General features: G+C 40.9%; 1 protein-coding gene across 1 annotated transcript in view; it reads left to right on the top strand.

Moving 5' to 3' along the window:
• The window catches only part of KLF12 (Kruppel like factor 12), a 236016-nt gene that overhangs the window by 196800 nt on the left and 15367 nt on the right, over positions 1 to 23849 (top strand). Inside the window, exon 7 of the mRNA XM_041419918.1 lies at positions 14258 to 14415. Within this exon, the coding sequence (XP_041275852.1) occupies positions 14258 to 14415 (158 nt within the window). The remainder of the gene's footprint in view (positions 1 to 14257; positions 14416 to 23849) is intronic.

The raw sequence follows: 23849 nt of genomic DNA, 5'->3' as shown, positions 1-23849 counted from the left end.
AAACATTTATCAGGCTTCTAGTATGAAAAGTTGCAAAAGGTCCACCTGCCAGGCCATCAGCCACTGAAAAGCTTAAAGATATTTTGAAAATGACTGTGATTTAATGAACATAAAATACACTGAAATTCAGACAGCTTGTTTTTGTAGAAAAGACCCTAACAAAAGCAAGAAATAACTGGCCAGGGAACAAAGCTGTTTAACACTACCTGGAGCAAATGCATTGGCAGTAAGTGCTACAGCTTCATTCTGTGCCTGCTGTGGGGCGAGTGCATGGCAGGCGAGGGACTTCATCATGCCACAAGATGCTTCTAAGTCACACGTAATTAACATTATTACTATTACAAAATCCATTCTGTCAGTATTAAACACTACCTACGTATGTGTAACTCATATGGTTGCATTTGAGTGGCCAAGTGTGAGATGGATTTCGTGGTTGATGTTACAGCTAATATGAAATTCATTACAGACTTCCACTTTCCTACCCAGGCAAAGGGTGATGGCCTTGGAAATGGGAGATTCCAAAGAGGATTTAGGGATGTAATTGAAGTAAATGGCTTGCTGAAAACAATACTCCTGAAAAAAATGCTTAGCGCATCAAGTTGTGTGTCCAGATTGTGGTCTTGGATCAAACTCTACTTCAGACTGCAACAACAGTCCTCCTTGTTCCATCCCTTCTGTTTGGGGTAAAAGTATGTAACGGGGCAAAGAAATGAGAAGTGGGATGGAAAGGAAGAGCCCTGCTCCTTCTGCCCCTTGAAATATATTTTTTTACCTCAGTGAAAGGGGTCACAAGGTACCTTGAGCAGCCATCCTCATGTCCGAGGCAGTGTCAGCAGGGGCACCTGCCCAGAGTGGGGGTGGCTCCGTGGGGCTCATGGGGTATGGGGACCCCATTGCCAGGGTGACATGTCTGGCTGGTCTTACTGGGGTTGCTTGTGATGGCCATTGTTGTCTTATCTGATCCTGTGCTGAATGCCACTCTGATGCCCCCTTCCATTTGTCTAACACTTTCTCTTATTTACTGCAGTTACAGAGATGCCATTCTGTTATGCTGGGAGTTCTGGATTTGGTTGTTTTTTTCCTGTGCCTCTTCCAAATGAACAATTGTGACAGCAAAATGCTTTGATAATTATCCCTTTTTACTGCGTGTGAAGGCTCCAAATGTTTTAGGAAATTATGGGTGTTTTTTGATCTTTAAAGTTCTGGTATGTTCCATCCCATTTAACAAAACAAAGCAAAACAACATATGTGCAGAGTTGAGTTTTGCTAGATTTTAACAGACTCTGATTTCTCCCATAAAAGCTTGAATGTAAGCACACTAGTTGTTCTTAATTACTATGTTGGCAGCACTAGCTGATGCTGTATTTGGTGACTGTTTGTAAAATCTCATATAGTAAACAGGCAGAGATTTTAACAGATTAGGAAGGGGAAAATATCTAGAAGTGTCTATTTTCTTGGGTTATTTTCTCCAAAAATGGAAATTTAAAAAGTAGAACTAAATGAGTCCTGATGTGGATTTAAGTTATTAAGCTAAACGTCCTGTTGGTGAAGATTTGAGAGAATAAATGTTTTCAGGGCAGCAGTAGGAATTCCAGACATTAATGAATTGCATCCTGGGTCAGCACAACTGGCTTTGGGCTAATATATGCAGGAAGACTGTGGCAAACAAGAGACCACTGGATCTTAGACCAGTTCTGCTGACTGCACAGTTAAGATACTTGAAATTCAGAGCCCTGTCTTCCAGCCACTCAGATGTGTCGACCTCTGCTAATGAGCAACATGCATAAATTAGCAAGGTGAATGAAGTATCCCATTGTTACCATCCCTTGATTCTCAGTATTGTAGGAGATGCAGTTGGGAGGGATATGACAGCTTCCAAGAGAGCAGATTCCCTTTGCTTCTTTGCAAGGTTTCCCTTGTAATGTGAGTGTGCTTCTAAGTGTGAAAATAAATTGTAGTGATGGTAGTGTAAATAGTAAATACCTTAAATATTGATAGCGAGGCCATGGAAATATGATGTAGCACTAAATAGGACAAGGAGAATCATGTGGATGAAGGACGTGACGTCTGATGTCCGTACTAAGGTGTCTTCAAGAAATTCTCCTGGTGACAGGATGATTTTTCTGCATAGATGGAAACTTGGTTCCTTCCCTCGTCCCTGAGACAATTTCAAATCAAAGGAAAAAGTTTGCTAACCTGAAAAGGGGTGGCCATTTAACCTCCTGTTAAAAAATATTCATTTAACTACTGTACTATATGACTATGAATTCCCTTTCTTTTGTTGGGCAGCATTGTTACCAAGTGATTAACCTACCTAATTATTGTGGGATGAAGTGAAATAAAATTGATTTTATAAAGCCTGCAAACATAGATTTTTTTTCCCTGTCGCTAGTGTGTACGGAAGGGCCAGGTAAAAAATCTGACAGTTGCAAAACTTGTTCAACTTTGTATGTTTTTATCCTTTCCTAAACAGAACTTGAAATGTCAGTTGGAAATAGCAGAATAATTTCTCTCAAATAATTGAATACTTGACATACCAAGGGGAGACATATGCCCTTTTACCAGTGGGGGAACATTCCTTGCCAGCAGAATGCATTATGTTACGTTTCAAAAAACCTGAAGAGGCAACTTCATTTAGATCTTGCCCAGTTTAAATCCCTGCATAAATTCACATACATAGTAATAGTGAATATAAACACCCAAGTCCTCAGTTCAGTTTTTGCTTTAGCAGAGGTGGAGTGAAATCTTGAGCTTTATTTTGATGGCAAAAAGCCATCAGAATTTTGTTCTTGCCTTTCTAAAGAAGGTTATTGTCATCCTAAAGATGTTTGTAGTTTTCCCTGACCAGGGAATAGCCACAGTGAGGGCCACCTAGTTTTTCAAGTGGATGACCATGAGAGCAAGCCCATGAAGTCACCTTGACCCAGTGAAGCCCAGAGGAGTGGAATTTCTTGGTTACCAGCCTAATCAAGGCTCTTGGAAAAGTGTTATGGTGTATTTATCAGGAAAAATAGACTTTGTACTGAGTGCAACTGGAACAATTTACAGAAGAAATTTTTATCTTAATCAAACCTTGCCTTTCTCATGAGACTTGAGAGTATAAATGCAATTCTGCCTTGGTAAGAAAGTGTTAAGAGGGCCAGTTCATGAAAACAATACTCTGGTTTCCTCCTCCTATTGGGAAATCCTATGTTTGACTCCACTGAAGAGAATAGGAGCTTGTCCAGACTTTATGAGGTCTGTGTCCAAGCTGGATATCATTGTGGCTGGTGAGCTGGTATAATGATAAATAAGGAATTGTTGAAATTTGGCTTTTTGATACGTGTGAAAAGTACATTAGTGCTCTGCTGCATAATTAATTACAAGTGGAAGAACTCTACTTACCACAGACTGACTATTTGCTGGGTGGAAATTGGGTTGATTTTAGTAATAGAAAGAAGAAGAGGAATGTTGCCCACATGATGCAACAGATCTGTGCAAGGCCAGTAAAAATATGCAGTAACTCTTCCAGCTCATAGATGGTAGTCATGAGTTCCCCTCTCTCAGAATTTGAATGTCTGAGTGGTTTCTGCAGCTTTCAGGAACACTTTCCATCTGGAGTACAGATGAAGCCACCAGAAATTTTCCAAATACTACCAAATACAGAAACTACAACTGTGTAAATTTCTACCTCTGTAAACTATGACACTCAGTGACAAAACCTGACCTTGTGATTCTCTAGAGAGACGGTTCCCAGCTGGGGAATTGGTAGCAAGTCTGAGGGAAGAGGGGAGAAATTAAGGAAGAGAAACGAAGTGGCAGTCCTTGGGAAAGTGCTATGAGAGGCTGGGCCTGGTGAAGCCCAGAACATTGCTTCAGGTGAGACTTGCTATAAATAGGTGTGGAAAACTACAGATGCAAGGAGAGGTAGTGGGTTTTCTTCTTATTGCAGTAGTGTATTAGTGCTCTGTTCATGTACTGGGACCTCACTCTACTTTGTTTTGCAAACACAAAGCAGCCATGAAGATGTGGCAAGGATCTCATAGTTCAAATGAGGAAATACATCATTGATATGCATGGCTGTAAAGCCAGGTACAAGGTAGCACACTGAACAGAAAAGCTGATTTCTTGTGTAAAATGAATACATCAGGATTCCTTGTTAATGAAAATGCTTAGTAACACAATCTGTAGAGCCCTTGAGTGGTGCAGTTTAGATTTATAGGGTGTTTTTCTCTTGTTCTTTTATTAAAAATTTCTTTCAATAGGATGATAGGGTGCTCTGGGAGAACAAAACAAGCAATACCATAAATCTCAGAATTTATTGGTTAGAAAGTATCTTAGGAAGAGAAATCCAAATCCCTGAAGTATAATCTTGCACTCAGTAACTTTTTTGTCCCCCAAATCAATGAAATTATTTAGTCCCCTTTTTCCTAGACAGATCAAACAGGTATGGTAGTTATATTGTCCCAGTTATAGATGAATACTTGGCAATATATACTCTCACACAGGAGCTTGTAAAGGGCTGTGGGGCATAAAAAAAATCTGGTCTTCTGAGATGGCTTTCTGTTGGGGGTGGCAAGGCTGTCTTTACATAAATAAATATATAAACACCAAAATGTACACTTCAGTGTGGTCAACCATTTAGTAGTTAACAAAATGTGCTTGACGACACAGAGTATGACAGATGACCACCCATAATTGCATTTCATATAGGTATCTTGGGTAATCAAATATTTAACTTATCAGTAATAACCCTTCTGAACAGGAAGAAAGTAAAGGTCATTCACATGAGCTTCGGTCCCAATGGAAACAATGTCCTCATTTAATATCACTGACTTGGCAAGATGCTGGTGGCAATTTTGTCAGCTAAGGATACAGAACACAGAATTTTTAATCACCACTACATTTCTTACTCTGATCAACAAGAAGAGGTGGATGCACAGGCAGGAGTCGTCATTGTACAGTCACTGGGACTGACTACTGTGCTGTACAGTGTGAAGAATCAGAATTAGAGATAGTAGAAGAAAGTGAAATTGGAGGGCAAGACAGGGAGTCCTGCACTAGAAAGTGGAGGGTCTGTGCTCTTTGAACAAATAAACAGAACAAAGGTGAAAGGCATGAATATATGTACGTATTCATCTTATTTCCATGAAGAACATTTCAGCTTATCCCATATGTGCGGCAGAGTTGTTTTTATTTCCCTTTTAAAATAATTTTCTGCTGAGATTACCAGTATTGACAAGGCTTGTTTGCAATATGTGTTGCCAGAAAAGTGCGAAGAAAAAATGTGAATCAGCAACAGAAGAGGTAAAAAGCAGGGCCCTGTGATCTCGGAGCTGAGTTGTAGGTGCTCAGTTACCCAATTTTCTGCTCTGTTTAGAAGGAAACAAGAAAGAAAGAACAGACTCGGCATTGATGCAGCCTGTGTCTGGAGGGAGCGTTAGTGTGGCTGGAGAGCCTGTGAATGATCACTGCTGTTCTGCCAGCTCTGAAAGGAGGGGAGAAAATAAGATGCTTTTTCTCTGCTAGACCAGATTCAGCTCCCAGGCCTGAGCTAGCATGCGTCAAACATGTGTGGCATACAGGATTTCAGGAATTGTTCCTGCTTTCAGGAAGATATACAATGCTTCGTCTTCAGATCCAAAAAACGGACTCATGCCCATGCACTTTAGTCCACTTGCAAGTTAATTGTGAAGACACATTTCCCCACTTCTTGAGGTTTCCTTTTTTTCATGAATTTTCACTCCTGCTGAGAAAAAAACATCAGGCTAAAGCTAAGTAAGCTAATTTTGGAGGTTTTTCTAAGAGAAGTGAAAACTTATGTTAGCTCATGGTCACTTAGTAGTCTTTCTTTATAATGGGTAGATATATGTGTTTATGATTATAAACACCTTGTAGGAACTATTTAGAAAAAACAAGCATTTATTAGAAACTCTCTTTAGAATATGAGCAGCTGAGTGCTGGAACTTAATTCCCAGAAAACTGTTGCTGTTTTTTGGTTGGTTTTTTGGTTTTTTTTTTTCTGTCTTTGAACATTTTCATCCTTAAACAGAATAAGACTGTGAACAACTTGGTCTACTTCTGAAGAACCTTGCTGAGCAGAAAATTTATAGTTTGCTCCACAGGAAAGAGTTTTTCTGTTAGTCTTTATTCCATGATAATACACCATGTTAAAAAAAGGTGTTAACATGGGCTTTGACATCCAGAGCAGTTTTTGCACTCTGTTCAGCCATCCTGATGAGCTGGAAGGGTCAGTATTGCAGCTGTGCATCCTCAGTAATATGCACGTGTTAGAAAAAATACTTCTAAACATATGTAAGCTGCTGTCATGTGTCACCTCAGAATCTCTGACAAAATCTAAGGACAAGTGTCTCATTTAATAGGAGTCCGTCTGTCCAAACCAAGGGAAAGGCAGAGCAGTGAAACAGAATTATGTTTAATATTACTGAAAATGTTAAGTCTGTGTGTAAAACATAATAGCCTTCCTGTCAAATGTTTCTAAAACCTTTGCAGGTAGGAACAAACTCTGTATGCTCTCGCATGTTAGGAGAAACGTGAGATTCATCCTTGTTAAGGAGCATCTCAGTAATTCAGTAGGGCTGGTGTGGGAGTAGCTGTTGCCCAGGTTTGGCTCCTGCTGGATGTAGTAGTGCAAGCTGACATACAGGTATGAACTTCCTCAAAACCAGGAAGAAACATTTTAGTAATGTAGGCAATGCCTAGTGCAAGGTAGTTAGCTTGTAATTCCTTTGCTTTCTAGGGTAAAACTTTGTTGATAAGGGGAAAATAGATGGAAAAGTTTTAGTGGGGATTTTTTCCTGTGACATTTCAGAGTTCATCATAGATTTGATTTGTGGGTTTTCTCTGTCAGAAGTGCTTTACAGTCCTCCAGTCACCAGATCTGGGGGGTGTGCTGGAGCATGTCAGAGATGCTTTGTGGCCCAGCTTTCTTTCCTTAGAAAGCCAGAAGAGAGGAGCAGCATGAAAGAGGAGAATAGGGTGTGTATTTGGGCCTCAGCCCACTGTGGAGCTGGAATGCACCTCAGAACACCAAATCCTAAGAGCTGGAAAGTGCCCCTGGATCCCACAGCACAAATATAGATCAGAAAGATCAAACAAATGTCTCATGTCTCAGCTTAATGCAGCTGATTACAGAGGTGATGAATAGTTTTGGTACGGTGTGCTGTGGTTTACCTTAGTGCTTTTCTTAGCAGGCCCCAAACTTCTTTCCTTTTGCCAGAAGTGTGTTCCATGTATAGTTGTGCTTCCACTTCCACCCCAGCCAGAGCAATGTTGTGGCACACTCAGGTTTTGCAAAGCAGCTCAGCAGTTCAAGTACCTTTATCTGGTCTCAGCAGTAAATGCTGCAGATAAGGTCAAAGACACGCAGGGTGTTTTGTTTGCTGACTGCCCAGGTCAGGAATATATATATATGGATGGGAACGGTCATATGGAGCTGGAGCAGAGGATCCTCTTTACCAGGGTACTGCCTCTGGCAGCAGCCAGTGGTGGACATCTAGTTCAGAGCATAACAGGAGAAACTTCTGTGCTCCTACTCCCATCTGTTCATCTGCTCCTTGTGCAGCTTCGCTCCAGTTCAAGCACTTTCTGAACCAAATGTATTCAAATCACCTTTTATCTCTGTATTGTTTGTCCATGTAATTTTCCTATTTAATATGTGTGCTGTTTGTGTATGCTGCCAAATTCCTCCTTTCTTTCTTGACAAAAAGTATAATTTTGAGTATAACATCACCTTAAAGTACAGTGATTGAAGTAACTACTGCTAATAAAAGAGTAGCACATATTTTTCTTTTATGATCACCTTAAGTACTGCTTGATATGTTTTAATGTCTAACATTCCTAAGACAGCTGTTTGCCTTTCATGAAACATTAAATAGAATATAAGAATCAAAGAGGAGAAAAAAATACATGTGTATATATGCATGTGCATCTGTTTATGAACAGGAGACAGTAGCAACTTCGTAATTTTTTTAAAAATAAATATTCAAGTGAAGATTTTTATCAGGAGAGGGCACTGATATTTAAGCATTTTATAGCAAAAAGTACTACATTTTATATAGTAGGATTTTGGCATCTGACTACTAGAAGGAGTTTTATAAATTGTATTGAGAAATAAAATCCATGTCATATTTCTTCATGGTGTAGTGTGGAGTGTTACTGCTGTCCTGAGTGGGATGGAAACATTACATGACCTGCCAGAAAATGAAATTACATTATGTGAAAAATAAAGTAATTGAGAGTTGGAATCTAGGAAATGCTATTCAAAGCCACTTTTCAAAAAGGCATGGAGTACTCACGTGTCTGTTAGCGTGTGAAACTTAAGGTCTTAACTAATAGAAGATACTTTGTCTTAAGTTACATCAACTCCATAAATGTGTGATGTGCTGCTGTGAGTGTGATCATTCAGAAGAGTGCCAGAGGAGCCAAGCACAGGTGTTGGGACTGTGGTCATCCCTGCTTCTGAGGGTTCTTGGTGGGCAGCTGCCCTGAGAACCAGAGGAGGAGTGACAGCTGCCATGGGGGTGTGTGAGCGTGCAGTTCAGTGTGCCCAGGGGGTGCCATCCCACACTCAGTCCAAAGGCTGGGATTTAAAAACATTATGTCTATAGTTAGTCACTTAACAGCTCTAGTTTCTATAAATGTTAAGCAGCCAAAACCCATGATGTTTCTTTCTGCAGCCCTGGAACCCTTTGAACAAATGCTAAAGATCCAAGGATTTTCTTCAACTGCTCATTATCATCTGAATGCAGGCATGTAGTACTCTAGTTTTCTGCTTTTATTTAATTTGCCTGCATTTCTAATTACTATAACTTACAGTCTGACCCAGAAGCTTTGCATTTCTCATAAAGATTCACATCGCTAAATTTATACATTATTTGAATATTTGAGTATTGTATAGCGACATATTTTTCCCTTAAAAACATAAAACTTGTAAATATCAAATGTCTAAAATTGAACTGAGGGTGGGATATGACTGCTTCTATCATGTATTGCCAAAGCACATCATCAGCTCATAGTTATCGATATGGTCATATCTCCCAATTTTTGTTTTCAGCTTATCTATTTACATGGTTATTTTTCTGTGTGTTTTATATCTGTGTGTCAAATATTACAAGAAGCAACTTTTCTGTGGAACAAAAGCTGGATTTTCCAGTTGTTCCTGATGTTGACTGCTTATGTCCACATTCTCAATTTCTTCACACATATTCTAAATATACATGGAAGCTGTGGTAATCACAGCTGGTTCCCAATAAAAGGGGTGGTGACAGTCCCCTAACCCATGGCCACAGGTTCCCATCCTCTGCCATATGTCAGTGCAGGTACTTCGCAGACTGTCCTGCTTAGGGAGTCAAGCTACCAAAAGCTTCTCAGATTTTTCTTGGCAGAATTTTCTTGTTACTGTGGGTGCTGCACTGGCTTTCTGCGGAATCAGGCAAGTGCCGGTGCCAACACAACAGAAAGCAGCTGGAGCAGAACTGTGGTGATGTGCCATCTCAGCCAAATCCTCTACTCAGAACCCAGGGGCTGAGAAGCACAAGAGGACCACAACTCGTGTTACACGGGCTGGCCTGCTGAGCCCCTCATCCAGGCTGAGCAGATGCTGCACGGACATGAGCCCCATCTGGTTTTTCTTCCCATGGTAGCCAGAGTGGAGAGGACATGGCTGACACATCCTGGGCCTCACCCCAAAGGGAAGAGAGCATCTGCTTTTAGCAGCCATGGATTGTTATTAGGGTGCAGCCACAAGTGTCTCAATTAACTGCAGGGCCAGCTAGAGAGGAAGGTAATGCAGCCTGATTGCTGTAGTGGAGAGACTTAGGTAAGGTGACAGGGATGTTGGGTACAAACTGGTTTCACCTGTTAGCCCTGGATTTATGTGTTTTCCATTAGGACTTTGGAGGCAGGGAGGATGTGTTGCCACAGAGTCTGAGCTCATAGTGGAGGGGCCAAGGAGGAGTAAAACTGGTAATCACAAGGATGAAGATGCAACACTGGGACACTGTTTGGGTTTGTAGAGCAAAGAGCAAAGTGTGGCTTGCTGCATGTCCCTCGCTCCTTGCTGGCCATGTCAGCCAGCCCTTGGCCACCTCACTGGGATGCCAGCAGCACCCAGGAGCTCGTGCTTGGGTGGCCAGAGGAGACCCTGTGTGTTTGCCACAGGGTGAGTGCACTTGAGCACACCGTGAGTGGGGAGCAGCCAGTGTGCAGGGACTTGTGTGTCACGATACTGAACACAGTTCAAGGCTTTAATAAACAAACTGTTCCCCAGGCAGCTCTGCTCGGCATATTGCTCAGAAAACACAGGATCAGTATAAATTCACCCATTACATGTGGTTTTTAACAGTGTTGCTGCCTGTGCCAAGGGCTATTCACTGTCCACACAGAATAGAGGCAAAGCATCTAGGAAGTCATGGGTAGCATTCATAGAAAGGGAAAATAATCCTGCAACCAGGTTTGTTATGATCCACATCTCCTGCAGTGCAGATCACGTTCGGCAGAACTTGATGGCCATCTAGTGGTGAAGCCCCAGTCGGTGTTACATTTTGCAGACTTCTTTGTATCAGAGAGACAATACTTGGCCATGTGTGAGTTGCAAAGACGTATGTTTTCACTTCTAGCTGGAAGTAACATGGCTGGATTCTTATAAATAACTCTAAACGCTCACATGGGTTTTATTCATTTAACCATATGAACCATACTGACTACAGGTGTTGCAGCGGGTCATGGAGGCAGCCAGCAGTCCCCCAGGATTCCCATTAGGTGTAACAATTTCTACACTAACATAGAAATTGCACTGGTTTTAGAAATAACGAGCTGCAAATAAATAAACATCAAGCTGACAGGTCAGAACCCAGTTTTCCTCTTTGTTAATTTATCTTTCAAACTTCATGTTTCAGCAGTAATTTAATACATCCTGCTGAGCTGTTAAGTGGCATCAGTCCTGCTGCAAAAGCCCACCTTGAGCCTTAAAGACTGGCTGAGATCATGGCCATTCACAGAAGAATTGGCAGCTCCTCCTCAGGGTATCCTGGTAGCTCTTGGCTGATGACAGGTTTCCAAGTCTTCCCGCTGTGCAGTTGCTGGGAGGACACTTAAATTTGAAAGAGGCTGCTACTATATGGTTTGTTTGGGTTTTGGTTGGAGAAGAGGGGCATTGTGGTCTTTTTTGTGCTGTTTTTCCTTTATTTTATAGAATTTTAAACAAATGAAAAGTAAGTTAGTTGAGAAAATAAATGCCAGTGAATTCCCTGACACATTTCAAAGTCTTTGTCTACCATGGTACCATAAAACAGTAGTTTTGGGAACCCTGTCCTGACCAGAGACACCTGACACAGCCCCTGTGGGCTTCAAAAGGCACCAAATGTTGTTTTGAGGACTTTCCTTCTGTCTGTGTGGTCAGTGAGGGTATTTTATAGAAATCGGTTGAGAAAGGAGAAGGTGTCCCTTTACTGTTTTCATGGCAAAGGGAAGGAACATCAGCAAATCATCTGGAACTTACTGTGAGAGGGGCTAACCTGAAGAAGCAGCAAAAAACACTTTGTGCTTTTTTTAGGGTCTTTGGTGATATCCCCATTTAAAGTCACACAGCTTTTGCAAGGCTAAAACCAAGCTGGTGGAGTCAGGTGGATTCTGGCTCCTTGACCACCATGGAACATGTCTCTACTGGGGGTCCCCCTGTGCCATAGCAGTTGAAGTGGCAGAGGAAAACCACCTTGAACATATGCTCTCACTTGCCATGTGGGTCTCCTCTGCTGGTTAGTTTGTCATTTACGCTGCAAAAGGAAGGCTTGCGGTGACATTTGCTGGTTCTAGTTGACAAGAGCTTTTCTCCTTGCTGTGCTGTGCAAGCGATGACTGTGAAGCTCTCAGGGGATGGTGACAATATTCATCACCTTCTGTGGCTTACTCAGTTATTTTCCCTCCTGTGGGATAAGTAGGGTGCTACTGTTTTTAGAAAGAGGGAGCAATCCAGTTAAAAAGCAGCAGCATTGATCGTGTGCCACCTTCATGGCACTGCTCTGTACCATCCTCTTCTGTATAAATATCCAGGAAAGCACAGAGCAGTTCCCAGCAATGAGATCACTTTCTCATATGTGACAAATAGCTTTTTATGAGGTGCTGACTCTTCTCAAGGTTCGGTTTGTCTCGGGGCTGGAAATTGCAGCAGCATTTTAAGCTTGATCCTCCTCCTATTTAAATGAGCTGTACTATCCAGGATCTGAACACTCTGTTACAAAACAGGGTTTTAAGACAGCTCAGAAGTTGCTTGCAGCAAAAAGGATGCACAAATACTTCTTTTAAAGATCAGGATTTCCTAGTTTTGAGCACTGGATTTTCAGTTCAGTATTGAGCTTTAACATTTGATTTACAAGCTTGCTTTTATTTCAGCTGGTGGGATGTTTAAAAAACAAACCTATTGGAGTAGTGAAACCATTCTCAGTGAATTGTCTAACCCAAGACTTTTATTTGTTCTGACATTCAGAACAATTGCTTAAATGCAATTCCTAAGCCATTTTCTGTGAGAGCTAGACATATCTGTACTCCAGTCATATAGTTAAAGTGCTAATGTTTCTTACTCTCTTGGGGACAATTTTTGCCAGCTAGTGTTACTACGGCTCTCTGTCCACTTCTGTCTCCATTTCAGGAATTCTCTGCACGTCTGTTTATATGCGTCATATTATAGGCAAAAATAATTAATCTGGAGAATCTCTTGCCTGCAGCTGAAATATGAATATGTGTTAAGAGTACTGTTAAGGAAGAAAGTACTTTTTTTCCCCCCATTAGTGCTTCAAATTAGGACTGTACTGTGAAAATATTTAAACAAAAATAAAACTGCGTAATTTGGACTACCACTAATTCAAGGCTTAGAGATTTGTATGGAGAGAATTAGAACATCAGTGAAATTATGTGCTAATGGTGTGAGATGCTTTACACAAACATTTCACCCCATATGAGTAGTCCTCAGCAAGTTCTGGAAAGCTCCAGGATTTCAGTGTGTGCCATAACAGCTACAGCTGTGCAGGAGCTCCTCTGACAGGAGCTTGCAGGTCGGTGTTAACAGAGGTGCTTCCCAGCAGATGCATCAACATCAGTGCTCCTTTCAGATGCCCGCCTTAGTAGCTTCTCCAAAGGTTCATGCTTTTTGTTCAGATTGATCTTAAGAGACTAAAAGAGCAGGCTAATGAGTCTGTAGCCCATTTACCCTGATTGTCAATAAACCTGGGAAGCTCCAGAAACCTGATGAAGAGCAGAGTTGTTCCAGTACTTAACTAAACAGGCTGCTGTAGCTGTGGGTGATGGTGGTTGCTGTGCAATATAATCGTAGTGAGGTTGATAGGATGATCAGTTAATAATGATTCATGGCTGGGTGGTATGATTACTGACAGTCAATGAGGGTTTGAATCACGACCTTCCAACTTGATAATAATTTATCTAACCAAGCCAAATGCATTGCGGTAGCAAGGCTTTTTTCAAGTAATAGGTCCAGCACACACTGTACTTAGAAACTCATGAAACATTACTTCAGTGTTGTATTTTTAATTGCTTAAAATTAGGGTAACTGATAGGCTGTAGGACATTGCTGTAAATTGAATATCTTTGATAAGCATTTATGTGTTTCTGTGGGGATTGTTCTCTGGCCTTGTTCTTAAACTTCATTTATCAATGGTCTGAAAGAAAATAAATTTCATTGGATTGCACGTGATAGATTGAGAACTGCTAAATGAGAAAATGGAAAAAATCACTGCTCCAGGGTGATCTGGATCTATTAGCAGTCTGTATTCAAGCAAACAACAGGTGTTTGGCCTAATGTGATGATCCATAGTTCAGATCTGGATACTGGAAACACTTTTTCATGAAAGGTTTCAGGCTTTTTATCTATTTAAACTTGTCAAAGAGAAGTTATGGAGGCTATAGATAAACCTGTTTAGAAAGCAGTTCAGTGAGCTTGTGCCTGGTCACATGTCAGATAGAAAGAGAGCTCAGATAAAGTCAGGCTGCTTCGTTGGAGCAGTATTTCAAGTATCATGGTGGGGTTTTTTGGGCAATAAGCACTTCTACATCAAAACTTCAGATATTTCATACTACAGAATATGCTCTAGTTCAAGCACTAATTGTGTCAAAATGTTGAAAGGGAAATAGATAATTTATTTTCTATGTCACTTCTAGCACAGTCACTTCTGTTACAGCTGAATTTTTGGGGCTGGGCTATACACCATGCTCTTGCTTCATTTTTTGTTTCTGTTCTGTTTTTCAGTTCAATTTCACCGTTCAGTATTGAGAGCACAAGGCGTCAGAGGAGGTCTGAGTCTCCAGACTCCAGGAAGCGGCGCATCCATCGGTGTGACTTTGAGGGATGCAACAAAGTGTACACAAAAAGCTCCCACCTGAAGGCTCACCGGAGAACGCACACAGGTAAGATTTGCTGGCACTGTGCACTGTGGTTAAGACAAGCAGGTGTCTTTCTATCCAGTTTAGGGCATAATGAGCTTGTCATCCTACACTGATAGCCGAATGCCTGTACCTGAGTAAGAGACATGTCTGTGAGTGCACTGGCATTCTGGTGCAAATCAGGTGTCAGCACAAGACTGGTGCACCAACCAGACTCTTCTCAGATGAAACTCAACAGAGAGTGGCCTCTGGGGACATGCTTGCTATGCTTCAACAAAGTGTGGTCATTGCTTGGGACCAACCAGAGCTAGTCCAGAGAAAACCCTCAAGATCATATAGTGTGGTCATGAATCTTCAGCAACGTTTTTTTTCACTCTACAGACCTGTTTCTTTTGAAACTGCTTGCTTTTACAGATGTAGCCTTTGGATGCCAGGAGCTCCTGAAATCTTTTCAGTTCAATGCAAGGAAAACTCAAGTCCTCAATATGTCGTTCTGGAGGCATTCAGAGACACCTATCTCATACTGGAGAGGGAAGTCATCACTGTATGAAAATCAGTCACACTAGATCCCTATAGCAGAGATGCAAGAGAGATGCTTAGAGGAGCTGGGCCCCATTCAGGGGTGACTATAGTTAACACTCAGTCAATACCTGGTGTCCTTATTAACTTTATGGGCTGTTACTAATCTGTATGACAGGCATGTAAGGGTAGCTGAAGCAGTGATGCGTAATAGTTCTAATTTTGTTGTGGATAAACTCAGGAGCTGCAATTTGAAGTTATCAAGAGCAAGTCTAAAAGGGGATTGATTGGATAGCTGGAAAGGCAGTGAACAGAACACTCTAAGCCTCAGTGCTATTCCTTACTCTGATGCTGATTTGCTTAAATTAAATTTATTGATCTCTCTGCTCTTAATGGACTTCAGCATTCCTGTAATTTCTTGGAGGAAAGATGGTGTTTATCCAGTGTATAGGACAATGTTGTTCTTTGCTGAGAATCTCCTGGTGCTTTCTGTGATCTGATGTACTCTAAAGAGTATGACGTATTATTTTAGAAAATTAAGTGGAGGCCTCTCCATTTCAATTGAGGCCGGATCTCCAACACTATTTCCAGTATGTCTTTTGGTTGATAGGACTTTTGTTGAAAGGAGTTCTGAACCAGGCTCCATCCTAATATCCTCTACTAAAACAATTTCTGTAGGTCCCTTCCTTAAACAACAGAAATGTTCTGGTGATCTGGAAATTTCATTACATTTCCTTCCAGGCAAATGTTCTTGGTTTCTTCATATATTCCCATTTAGATGACCCTTCTGCTCTCTCATTATTTGTCATGTCCTGTCTTAATTCTTTTTTCATCTTCCCTCTTCTTTCCCATCTTAAATGTGGTCTTTCATCCCTACTCTTTTAATACCTTTGATATACCCTTACCCTGTCGCCATTTTCTGGCATTCTTGTTTTACCTCTTTTTCCCAGTCTAACCCTTCTCTGTCATTTTCCTTCTCCCTGCTGGATTTACATGTTGTTTCTTTTCTTGCCTGTATCACCCTTTGAGCATTACACATCTGTAACAAATTCAAAGACAGAGAGCCCATCAGAGAAGAGCAGTAGAGGGTTTGGTTTGAAACAAAAATACCATTTATCTGCTTACACCACAAGGAAGTCACTCTTTTCTATCCTGCCAGACTGGCAGCCAGCCCAGGAGTACAAGCAATCATCATGTGAGTTACCAAACTAGATGTGGACAACCTCAGAAATGTCACACCCAAGGCAGCCCAGAAACAGAAGAGGCTCTTTTCTGCTGTGACATTTTAAAACACTGAGAATTACATTTGTCGGACATCTGTAATTCGTCAGTGATCTCATGGGGCAGACTGCTGCTTGCAGGTAATGCACCCAATTAGTGTTAGGCAGTCAACTCCACTGAATCTCAGGCTGTACACGTAGGGTGCTCAGAAGTAGGCACTGAAGGCTTGAGAGGATGTAGGAAATCCCAAATTTAAGCATATGTAGCTCTCCACCAGCACAAAAAGGAGTTTGTCTACCTGCTGTAATAGTAGGATGCATATCCCCAGCTGTGGTTCTCTGGCAGCTGGGTGTCAAGGCTATGCTATCTGTCTGGGATCTCTGGGTAGTCAGAGAAGAGGGATTGGCACCTGTGGGGCATGTTATTCCCTCTTCAGGTATACCCAGAGATTGGCTTTCAAAGGTGCTTCTCTTTCACTGCTGAGTACAGAGGAAGCCCAGATACCTGCCAGGCTGCGAGTTGACTGAAATGGATTCCCACACCAAAATACAATTGCCTGAGCTGTTTTGTAGTCATGCTGGTAGTTGGTTTATTACTTCAGGGAAAAAGAAAAACAGCATTGAATCAAAAATCTTCATTAAATAGTCAGCTGATAACTGCTTTATAGTGACATTGCAGCAGGCATGATGAAAGAAGTATAGTCTAGAAAAAATGGTCAGTGCTGAATTTAACCAGTGGATCCAGTTAGAAAACTTGTGTCATGCTGTTAAAATTAAATGTGCTTTACAGGACACTTCAGAGGTCTTGATAAGAAGTTGGTAAATTCAGACTTGCATGCAGCCTTGGCCATGAGCATACTCATCTTGTACTTGGCCATGTACTAATCTCATCTTCCATTTTTTATCTTGGCCTTTACTTTTGCTTCAGGCAAAACAAGTTAATTATTCACGTATGACCCACAGTAATTAGTGCAGTTTTGGATAAGTATAAATGAAGTATGACAGCTATGCACGCAAGAGTGAGCAAGTTTCAGTAGGAAACTTTCTGAGAAAAGATCACAGAAACTCAGCATTGCATAATCTGTACCTTATTTTTTTTAGGCAGGCTGATCTTGCTGACAGTTGTTTACCTAAGCAACATGTGCTTGAGAACTTTTTTTTTTTTTGATGATCTTAAAGATCTTTTCCAAACTACATTGTTTTGTGTGCATAGCCCCTGAAACATTCACAGTGGTTTAGACTCAGGAGGAAAAACAATGTGGTGTTATGATAGGATGAACAGATTTGTTGGTTGAAGGGTATACTTCTTTTCATCCTAATGGAGAGCAGAAACAGAGTATTATAGATGGTAACAACTGAATTTAATTCTCTTGGAGTAACTCCTAAGTTTTTTAAGTATGCTGTCATCTCGCTCCTGAATACTTGCCACCACTGTCCTCAAAATTTGGCGTGCTGGTGTGGGCATGGAGTCCACTGGGGGGCGGACTTGAATTATGTATTGTCTCTCTGACTGGGAAAGCTGCAAGTGAAACCTCTGATAGATAGAGCATTGCATAAAGCACAAGCACTGGTATTAAATTTCTCTTTCTAGTATCACCTGCTTGCTTTTGTTTTGCCAGATCATCAAATAAAGCTATCAGGAGGTATCAGGTGTGATGGAGAGCCTTCAGGGCTCACAGGCAATCTCGCAGCTCAGGTTTGTCAACTCTTTCTGCAAGGAGAAACTGTGAGAAATTGGCTCACTGGGCCTGCATTGAGCTAGTTTCTGCTTCAATGAACTTAAAGAAAATTACTAATATGTGAATTACAAAGGAATAATCTTCAAAAATGGGAAAACCAGCAGTCATGGGTTACATTCCCAGTTTGTGTTCAACTGTCTTGCACTTGGCACAGGTGCTGGTGCTGGCCCCAGGAATGGGGAGAGTGTAGATGCTGTTTCCAAGGGCTGTGCACCTGTGCAGCCGTGGTGGGAGCCACCTTCTTCACTGTGGTGCCTTTACTTTGAAGTTGGAGAAGAAAACAAGTCAGAATGCTATTTTATGATCTGTAGTGGCTATTTCAGTCCTTTTAAGCAGTACTAAAGTTGCTATTGACACTTCCAATAGGACATCTGAGTCCTGTAGACTGAGTAATTAATACTGGTTCTTTCCACTGTATGAACATCTAAACATCTGGAGTTGCTTATGGTTAAATCCAGTTCTAGTTCATCATGGCTGCCCCCTTAGCACATGGAGAAGCCTAAGGAGTTTAAAACATTGTATGAATCATTCTGAAGAAGTCAAAAAAGAAAGAAGATGCCTGCTTTGAGGTAGTGTCTGAAACACAAGAGATTTGTTCTCTGTCTCTCACCTCCACAGGATTTTCATTTACTGTAGTAGTAATCAGCATTCTGTATTTCTGTGCAACTTTATTTCAGTTGTTAGTTGAAAATTTCTGGTAGAATGTGACAGTGTGGCTTTCTGAGGTCAACAGCTGCAAAAGCCTGGGACTTTCCAGGCAGCATGAAGTGGGAATGGATGTAATCCATGGGTGTAGGCACCATATATCCACAGGCATGGCTTTGCTCCTGCTTCGGAGGAGTGGAGAAGGCCAAGGTCTGTAACCAGAGCGCTTCTGTGGGACTCAGATACTGGGCTGCCCCAGTATCTGCCTGGGGCAGATACTGGGCTGCCCCAGTTGGCACTGGGTCTGAGGCACCCTTCTCAGTGTGCTGCTGCAGTAGAGGGGCTGCTCTACCAGGCTCCTGCAGAGCCAGGCTGAATATAGCCCCCAGGCCAAGTGGATTGTTTTAGTGTTTGGTGCTTTGTCCTTGATCAACGCCTATATCATTCCTTAGAGATGAGAGCAAATACCTTTGCCACACACGTAATGAAGCCTATTTGTCAGTGTCAAGGGGTCTTCAGCAGTTTTACATGGAGACAGTAAACATCTCAGAAGTACAGATTTGTACCTGAGAAAATGACAGCATTCCCTCCCCAAGATGTTCCTTTGTAGCTGTGTTGAAACACCACCCTAGAAGAGAGAGGACTAGTGAGTACATGGGTGTTTTATTTAGTCTGTGCTTTTTCAAACATTGCATTCCTCTCACTCACTGTTGCTCCATATATTATTTTAATATGAAAGGGCCCCTGTCATTAGTCTTTGTTCACATTTTCCTTTGAGCGCTTTCACAGTGGACTTAAAAAGTCAGAGGCACGAAAAAAAGGTATTTTTGTTCTGTAGGTTTTAAAACACCATTCATTACCTGTTGTTTTTTTAAGGTCTGTTTAATGCCTTTTGCTAACTATAAGTTCCAGAGAGATATTTACAGATTTGTAATCCCTTCTTTAGACAAATATTGGGAAGAAGTAACATTTTTTAAATAATCTGTCTGGATTTTACTTGAACTGTGTAGATTTTTGGTTTCTAACACCTCTTTGTCACCTACCCGCCAGACTCACTCTTCAGTACCCCAGCTTTTCTTTCTCATGTCCTGTGTACTCTTTGTCTCTGAGCTCTTCTTGTACCATGAAAATCTGTCAAGTGAAAAAACCTCCAAAAGCAGGTTCATATGCTGTTTCAGAAACTGGGAATTTAAATAAACAAAACCAATTTAAAAATTAATTTGCTTTAAGTAAAATAGGAGGGTCTATTTGTGTTGGGTGATGCTTTTATTTTTTAAGAAATACTTTCTTTTAGTATTTAAAATTTAGTGCCAATTTCAATAAACAGTAGAGCTTTCCAATGTGAAAACTAGTATATTTCACAGAAGTTTTCCTTTCTAGTCTTTCTGCTCTTTCTTCATGCAGTTTCTCTTTAGAAGATAAACTATTCAATAAATGAAACCTCAGCCTACTCCCGTTGATGTGGCAGGCTTCACATTCAGGACAGAAATATATTTAAGAGCAGCTGTCTGCTGGTTTAGTATGTATCAGGAGTGTAAGGGCAGGCTCACCAAAGCCACCACAGCCTAGAAGGGTGATGTACAAGTGGGAGCCTCTGGATGTAGTGAGATCGTTGTCTGAGCCCAGCTAGTTACAGACAGGTGTCCATACCAGAAGGAGCTTGTACATCCAGTTCTCTTCCAATAGCTGCTCTGTGGAAAGTTAGATGATTTTGTTTCTGGCACATTTTGCAAGCTCTGAATTCACCTTACACACAGGGAGTCATTCCTCTGCATTGTAGGTCTGATGCTGTGCCGATATGGAAGAGTGCCCGTGTGGTTATTCCAAGGCACTTTGATGGGGAAGCGAGTCTAATTGCGTCTGTGATTACTTGCAGTCTCAAGGTTATGAAAAATATTTTCAACAGTGCCCCTTGACTTTGTAAATATGGGGTGCATATGTGTTTTGTCTGTGTGTGGCACGAGGGAATAATGATAATTTCATTATGCAGAATAAGATTTTTCTCTAAGCCAACCTTTCAGTACTTAATGCTCTACCTCCGAAGAGTTGCAGTTCATCTGAGGTCTCTGGCGTGATTGTGGTCTACCATGTGTAGCCCTGAAGTGCCATGAAGACAAGAAAGATGTCTTTACTCCCACTGCTTCCAAAACATTTTCCCAGATGTTGCACCCAGACCTGGAGGAATAAATACACAGTACAGGGTTTCCAGCTCTTGCAGCCCACTCCGTCCCCAGCAGAGGGAACAATAATTTGCTGCTGGTGATAACCCATGTTTTTTGGGAAGTGTGTCTGAAGTTGCTCATGTCCATCCTGTCATTGTCAGGGCAACCTTGGATCAGAAACACAGTCTTTGAGAGTGCAGCATGCTCAAAACTGCAAGTAAGCATCATAAAAGCTTTTTTAAAAATGTTTTATTCAGGTTTTCTTCTTTCCTGCTTTCTTATTTTTCCATGCATAAAAGCAAACAAGAGGTAGATCCTGAAAATTAGTGTTTTCACTCTTCACTTTTTTTGCAAATAAGCTGTTAGAAACATGAGTAAATTCTGCAAAAACTTCTTGTTGTTTGGGAAAGTAAAAAGAACTGATGAAACCTGTGTAGGATGAGGAGCTACTGTCTGTACTTCAGTGTTTTCTCCATGTAGGATATGAAATAGTGGGTTTTTGTCACATGAATGAGCTTTCCCCTTGTCTCTTCTCATGCATATTTTTTTCAGCTAATATTTTTCTTTAGTATTATATATATTTAGTCTGATTTTTATTGTGATAAAAATTGGCATATCTTCTTTTGGGAAGTTTAATTCCATTTCCAACTCACTTAAATGGGAGGTGGGTTTTTTAATGCTCTGTTTCTATACACAGCTCAGCACGACAGTGCCCATCCTCTGCTTGAGCCTGACTTCCAGCACAGTGCAAACACCAAATAATCAATTGTGCAAAACCGTGAGACCAAGCTCATCCCTTGGAGCCTTTTAGTTATTTTTTCTTTGGGGTTTTCTTTATTATTTCTTTGGCAAGTTTCGTTCTTGGTTTGGGGTTTCTGGTTTTTTTTCAAGAAACAAAAGGAAGGTCTAAGTTTCATACTGCGAAGCATGAGTATTTCTCTTGATGAACATGGTGGGACGGTGCCGGGAGGAGCAGCAGTACCAGCACTGAAGTGTGACTTGTTTGGTGCCTCCCTTGCAGTTGCAGACCACAGTGAAGGAAAGTTGTTTTATTTGTGGAAGGCCAGACTAAAGGCCAAGCCTGCAGTACCTCAGTTAAGGAGAGTAAATGTGCAGATCTGCTGGCTCCATACACTTGGCTGCTGATGGAAGTATGGATCTGTTGCATCACATTTTCCAAATACTTTAGTGAGTGAAGGCTGCTATAAGAAGTAAAACCTCAATTTTTTCCCACAGCACTGGAAATTCAATAGTCCCCTGGATTTGCTATGGCTGTTGTGAAGAAGAAAACTTCATGTCGTCTTTCTCTACAGATATATCTGTAACAGATATATGTTAAGTGTATACGTATATGCACTTAACGTATACTTAAAAACTTACATATACATACAATGTCATACAGGAAGAAAATTTCAGGAAGGTTAAAAAAATTATATTTTTCATGAACTGTTGGGGCTTGGTCTGGCTCCTGGATTCAGGTGTACAGGAAGAGGCCTTTTACATTTCCAAATGTTTTACTTTTTCTATTTTTACAGGAGTTAAAATTTATCATACTGCATCAGCAGCGCCCTCGGCAATGTACATAACTAATCCTTGTCCCCAAGCATTAATTCATTCATATGTCACATAGGGCTTAGTAGGGCCCATTCAGGGACAAAGTCTCTGCAGAAGCCCCCAAAAGAGAAAACAGGGAATTTGCTTGGATTCCCCCTCTTTCTCATTTTTCTGTGCGTGTGGTTACAGAACAGACCAGAGACTGATACAACGGGTTTGCCTTCTTAAATTATAGCAAATTGAATTTTGTGATTTAAGTCCCAAAGGCTTTTTTACTGGTATTTGTATTTAAATAGCATCAGACTGGGGCAGCTGTATACCTACAGTGGCATGTGGGACAACAGTAGTGGAAGGAAAGAAGTAGGGTTGCCAAACTAGGGACTGGTCTTGCTGGGGGAGTGAGAAGAAGAGCCAGGATGGCAAACAGGACCAAAGCTCATCAGTGCAGTGAAATGAAAATGTGTTTGTGTGTTTTGATGTGTTTTGAGAAAAGAACTCCCACCTGAATTATCGCAAGAGGAGTTTGTAAATAATGAGTTCAAGGGCTGCCAAAGTGTAATGAAGTTCTGTCTCTTCTTCTAGAGTTGATGTTGTCACTGTATATTTGAACTGAAGAAATTGTTTTGTTCCCGGTTTCCACGTGAAGAAACCATGTCCCTGTCCTTTGCCTAAGTCAGGCTGAGAACAAGAAATAAAAACCTGAACTTCAAGACGTGTCCCAGGCAGCACAGTATGTTCCTGTTCTGCTTGTAGAAATTGTTTTGCCAGACTTGCTCAACTGATACGAAACTAATCTCTTCCTGGAAAGATATTTTATTTGCATATTTTGACAATACTGAAACATAAAAGTCAAATGGCCTATGTTCACCAAAGAGAGAGAGTGAATTAGTAACTGCATTAAGTAAATAATTGAATTAGATTTTTGCATCAAAATGATTTAAAATATTTCAAAGTTTTAAAGGGTTTAAGCTAAGTTCTAGCACTTTCATTACAGAAAGTAAGGTGTTTCCTAATGTGTAAGTCATAGCCTTGCTGTTCAGTCTTGGCAGTTTTGGGAAGGCTGATGCTCACTGGTTTGGTTTTCCTACCTGCAGAATGAACTTGATATTTGTTACACAGTACTACTGTGAAGAGAGACTTTTATGGGGGCTTACATTTTCAAAAAAGCTTTATAAGGCACTTGAAAGTTGTAAAGTGCTTGATAAGTGCTCTATTTTTTCATTAAAAAAATTATACTAATAAAAATATCACATAAAATGTAAGAATTGTCATTTTTCCCTTTCCCCATGTCTGAAAGCTAAGCTCCTCTCTTCCTCTGGGAGTGCCTGAGGATGTTCATTATCAGGTAGTGTTTTTGCTGTAAAAAGATTCTTTTCTGCCTGAAATTTCTTATTTTTAGTAGAAATGCAACATCTAATTAGCCATCATTTGTGGTTTTCAATGTATGATTTGTTCTCCTAGCGTCCTGTCAGTATGGGTGCACTTAGGACTGTCCCACGTGCTTCAGAACAATTCTGGTGTTTACATGGGAGCTGAAAACAGCTGACATAAATACTTCACATTACATATATTGCATAACATCCTGTAGCAGAAACCAAACCAGGAATCACCAGGAGATG

The sequence above is a fragment of the Onychostruthus taczanowskii genome, unplaced genomic scaffold (genome assembly GCF_017590055.1).
Source record: "Onychostruthus taczanowskii isolate IOZ18803 unplaced genomic scaffold, ASM1759005v1 scaffold62, whole genome shotgun sequence".
In the NCBI taxonomy this organism is placed as follows: Eukaryota; Metazoa; Chordata; class Aves; order Passeriformes; family Passeridae; genus Onychostruthus; species Onychostruthus taczanowskii.
Note: the sequence above shows the minus strand (reverse complement) of the source record. Positions and strands in the feature narration are given on the sequence as shown.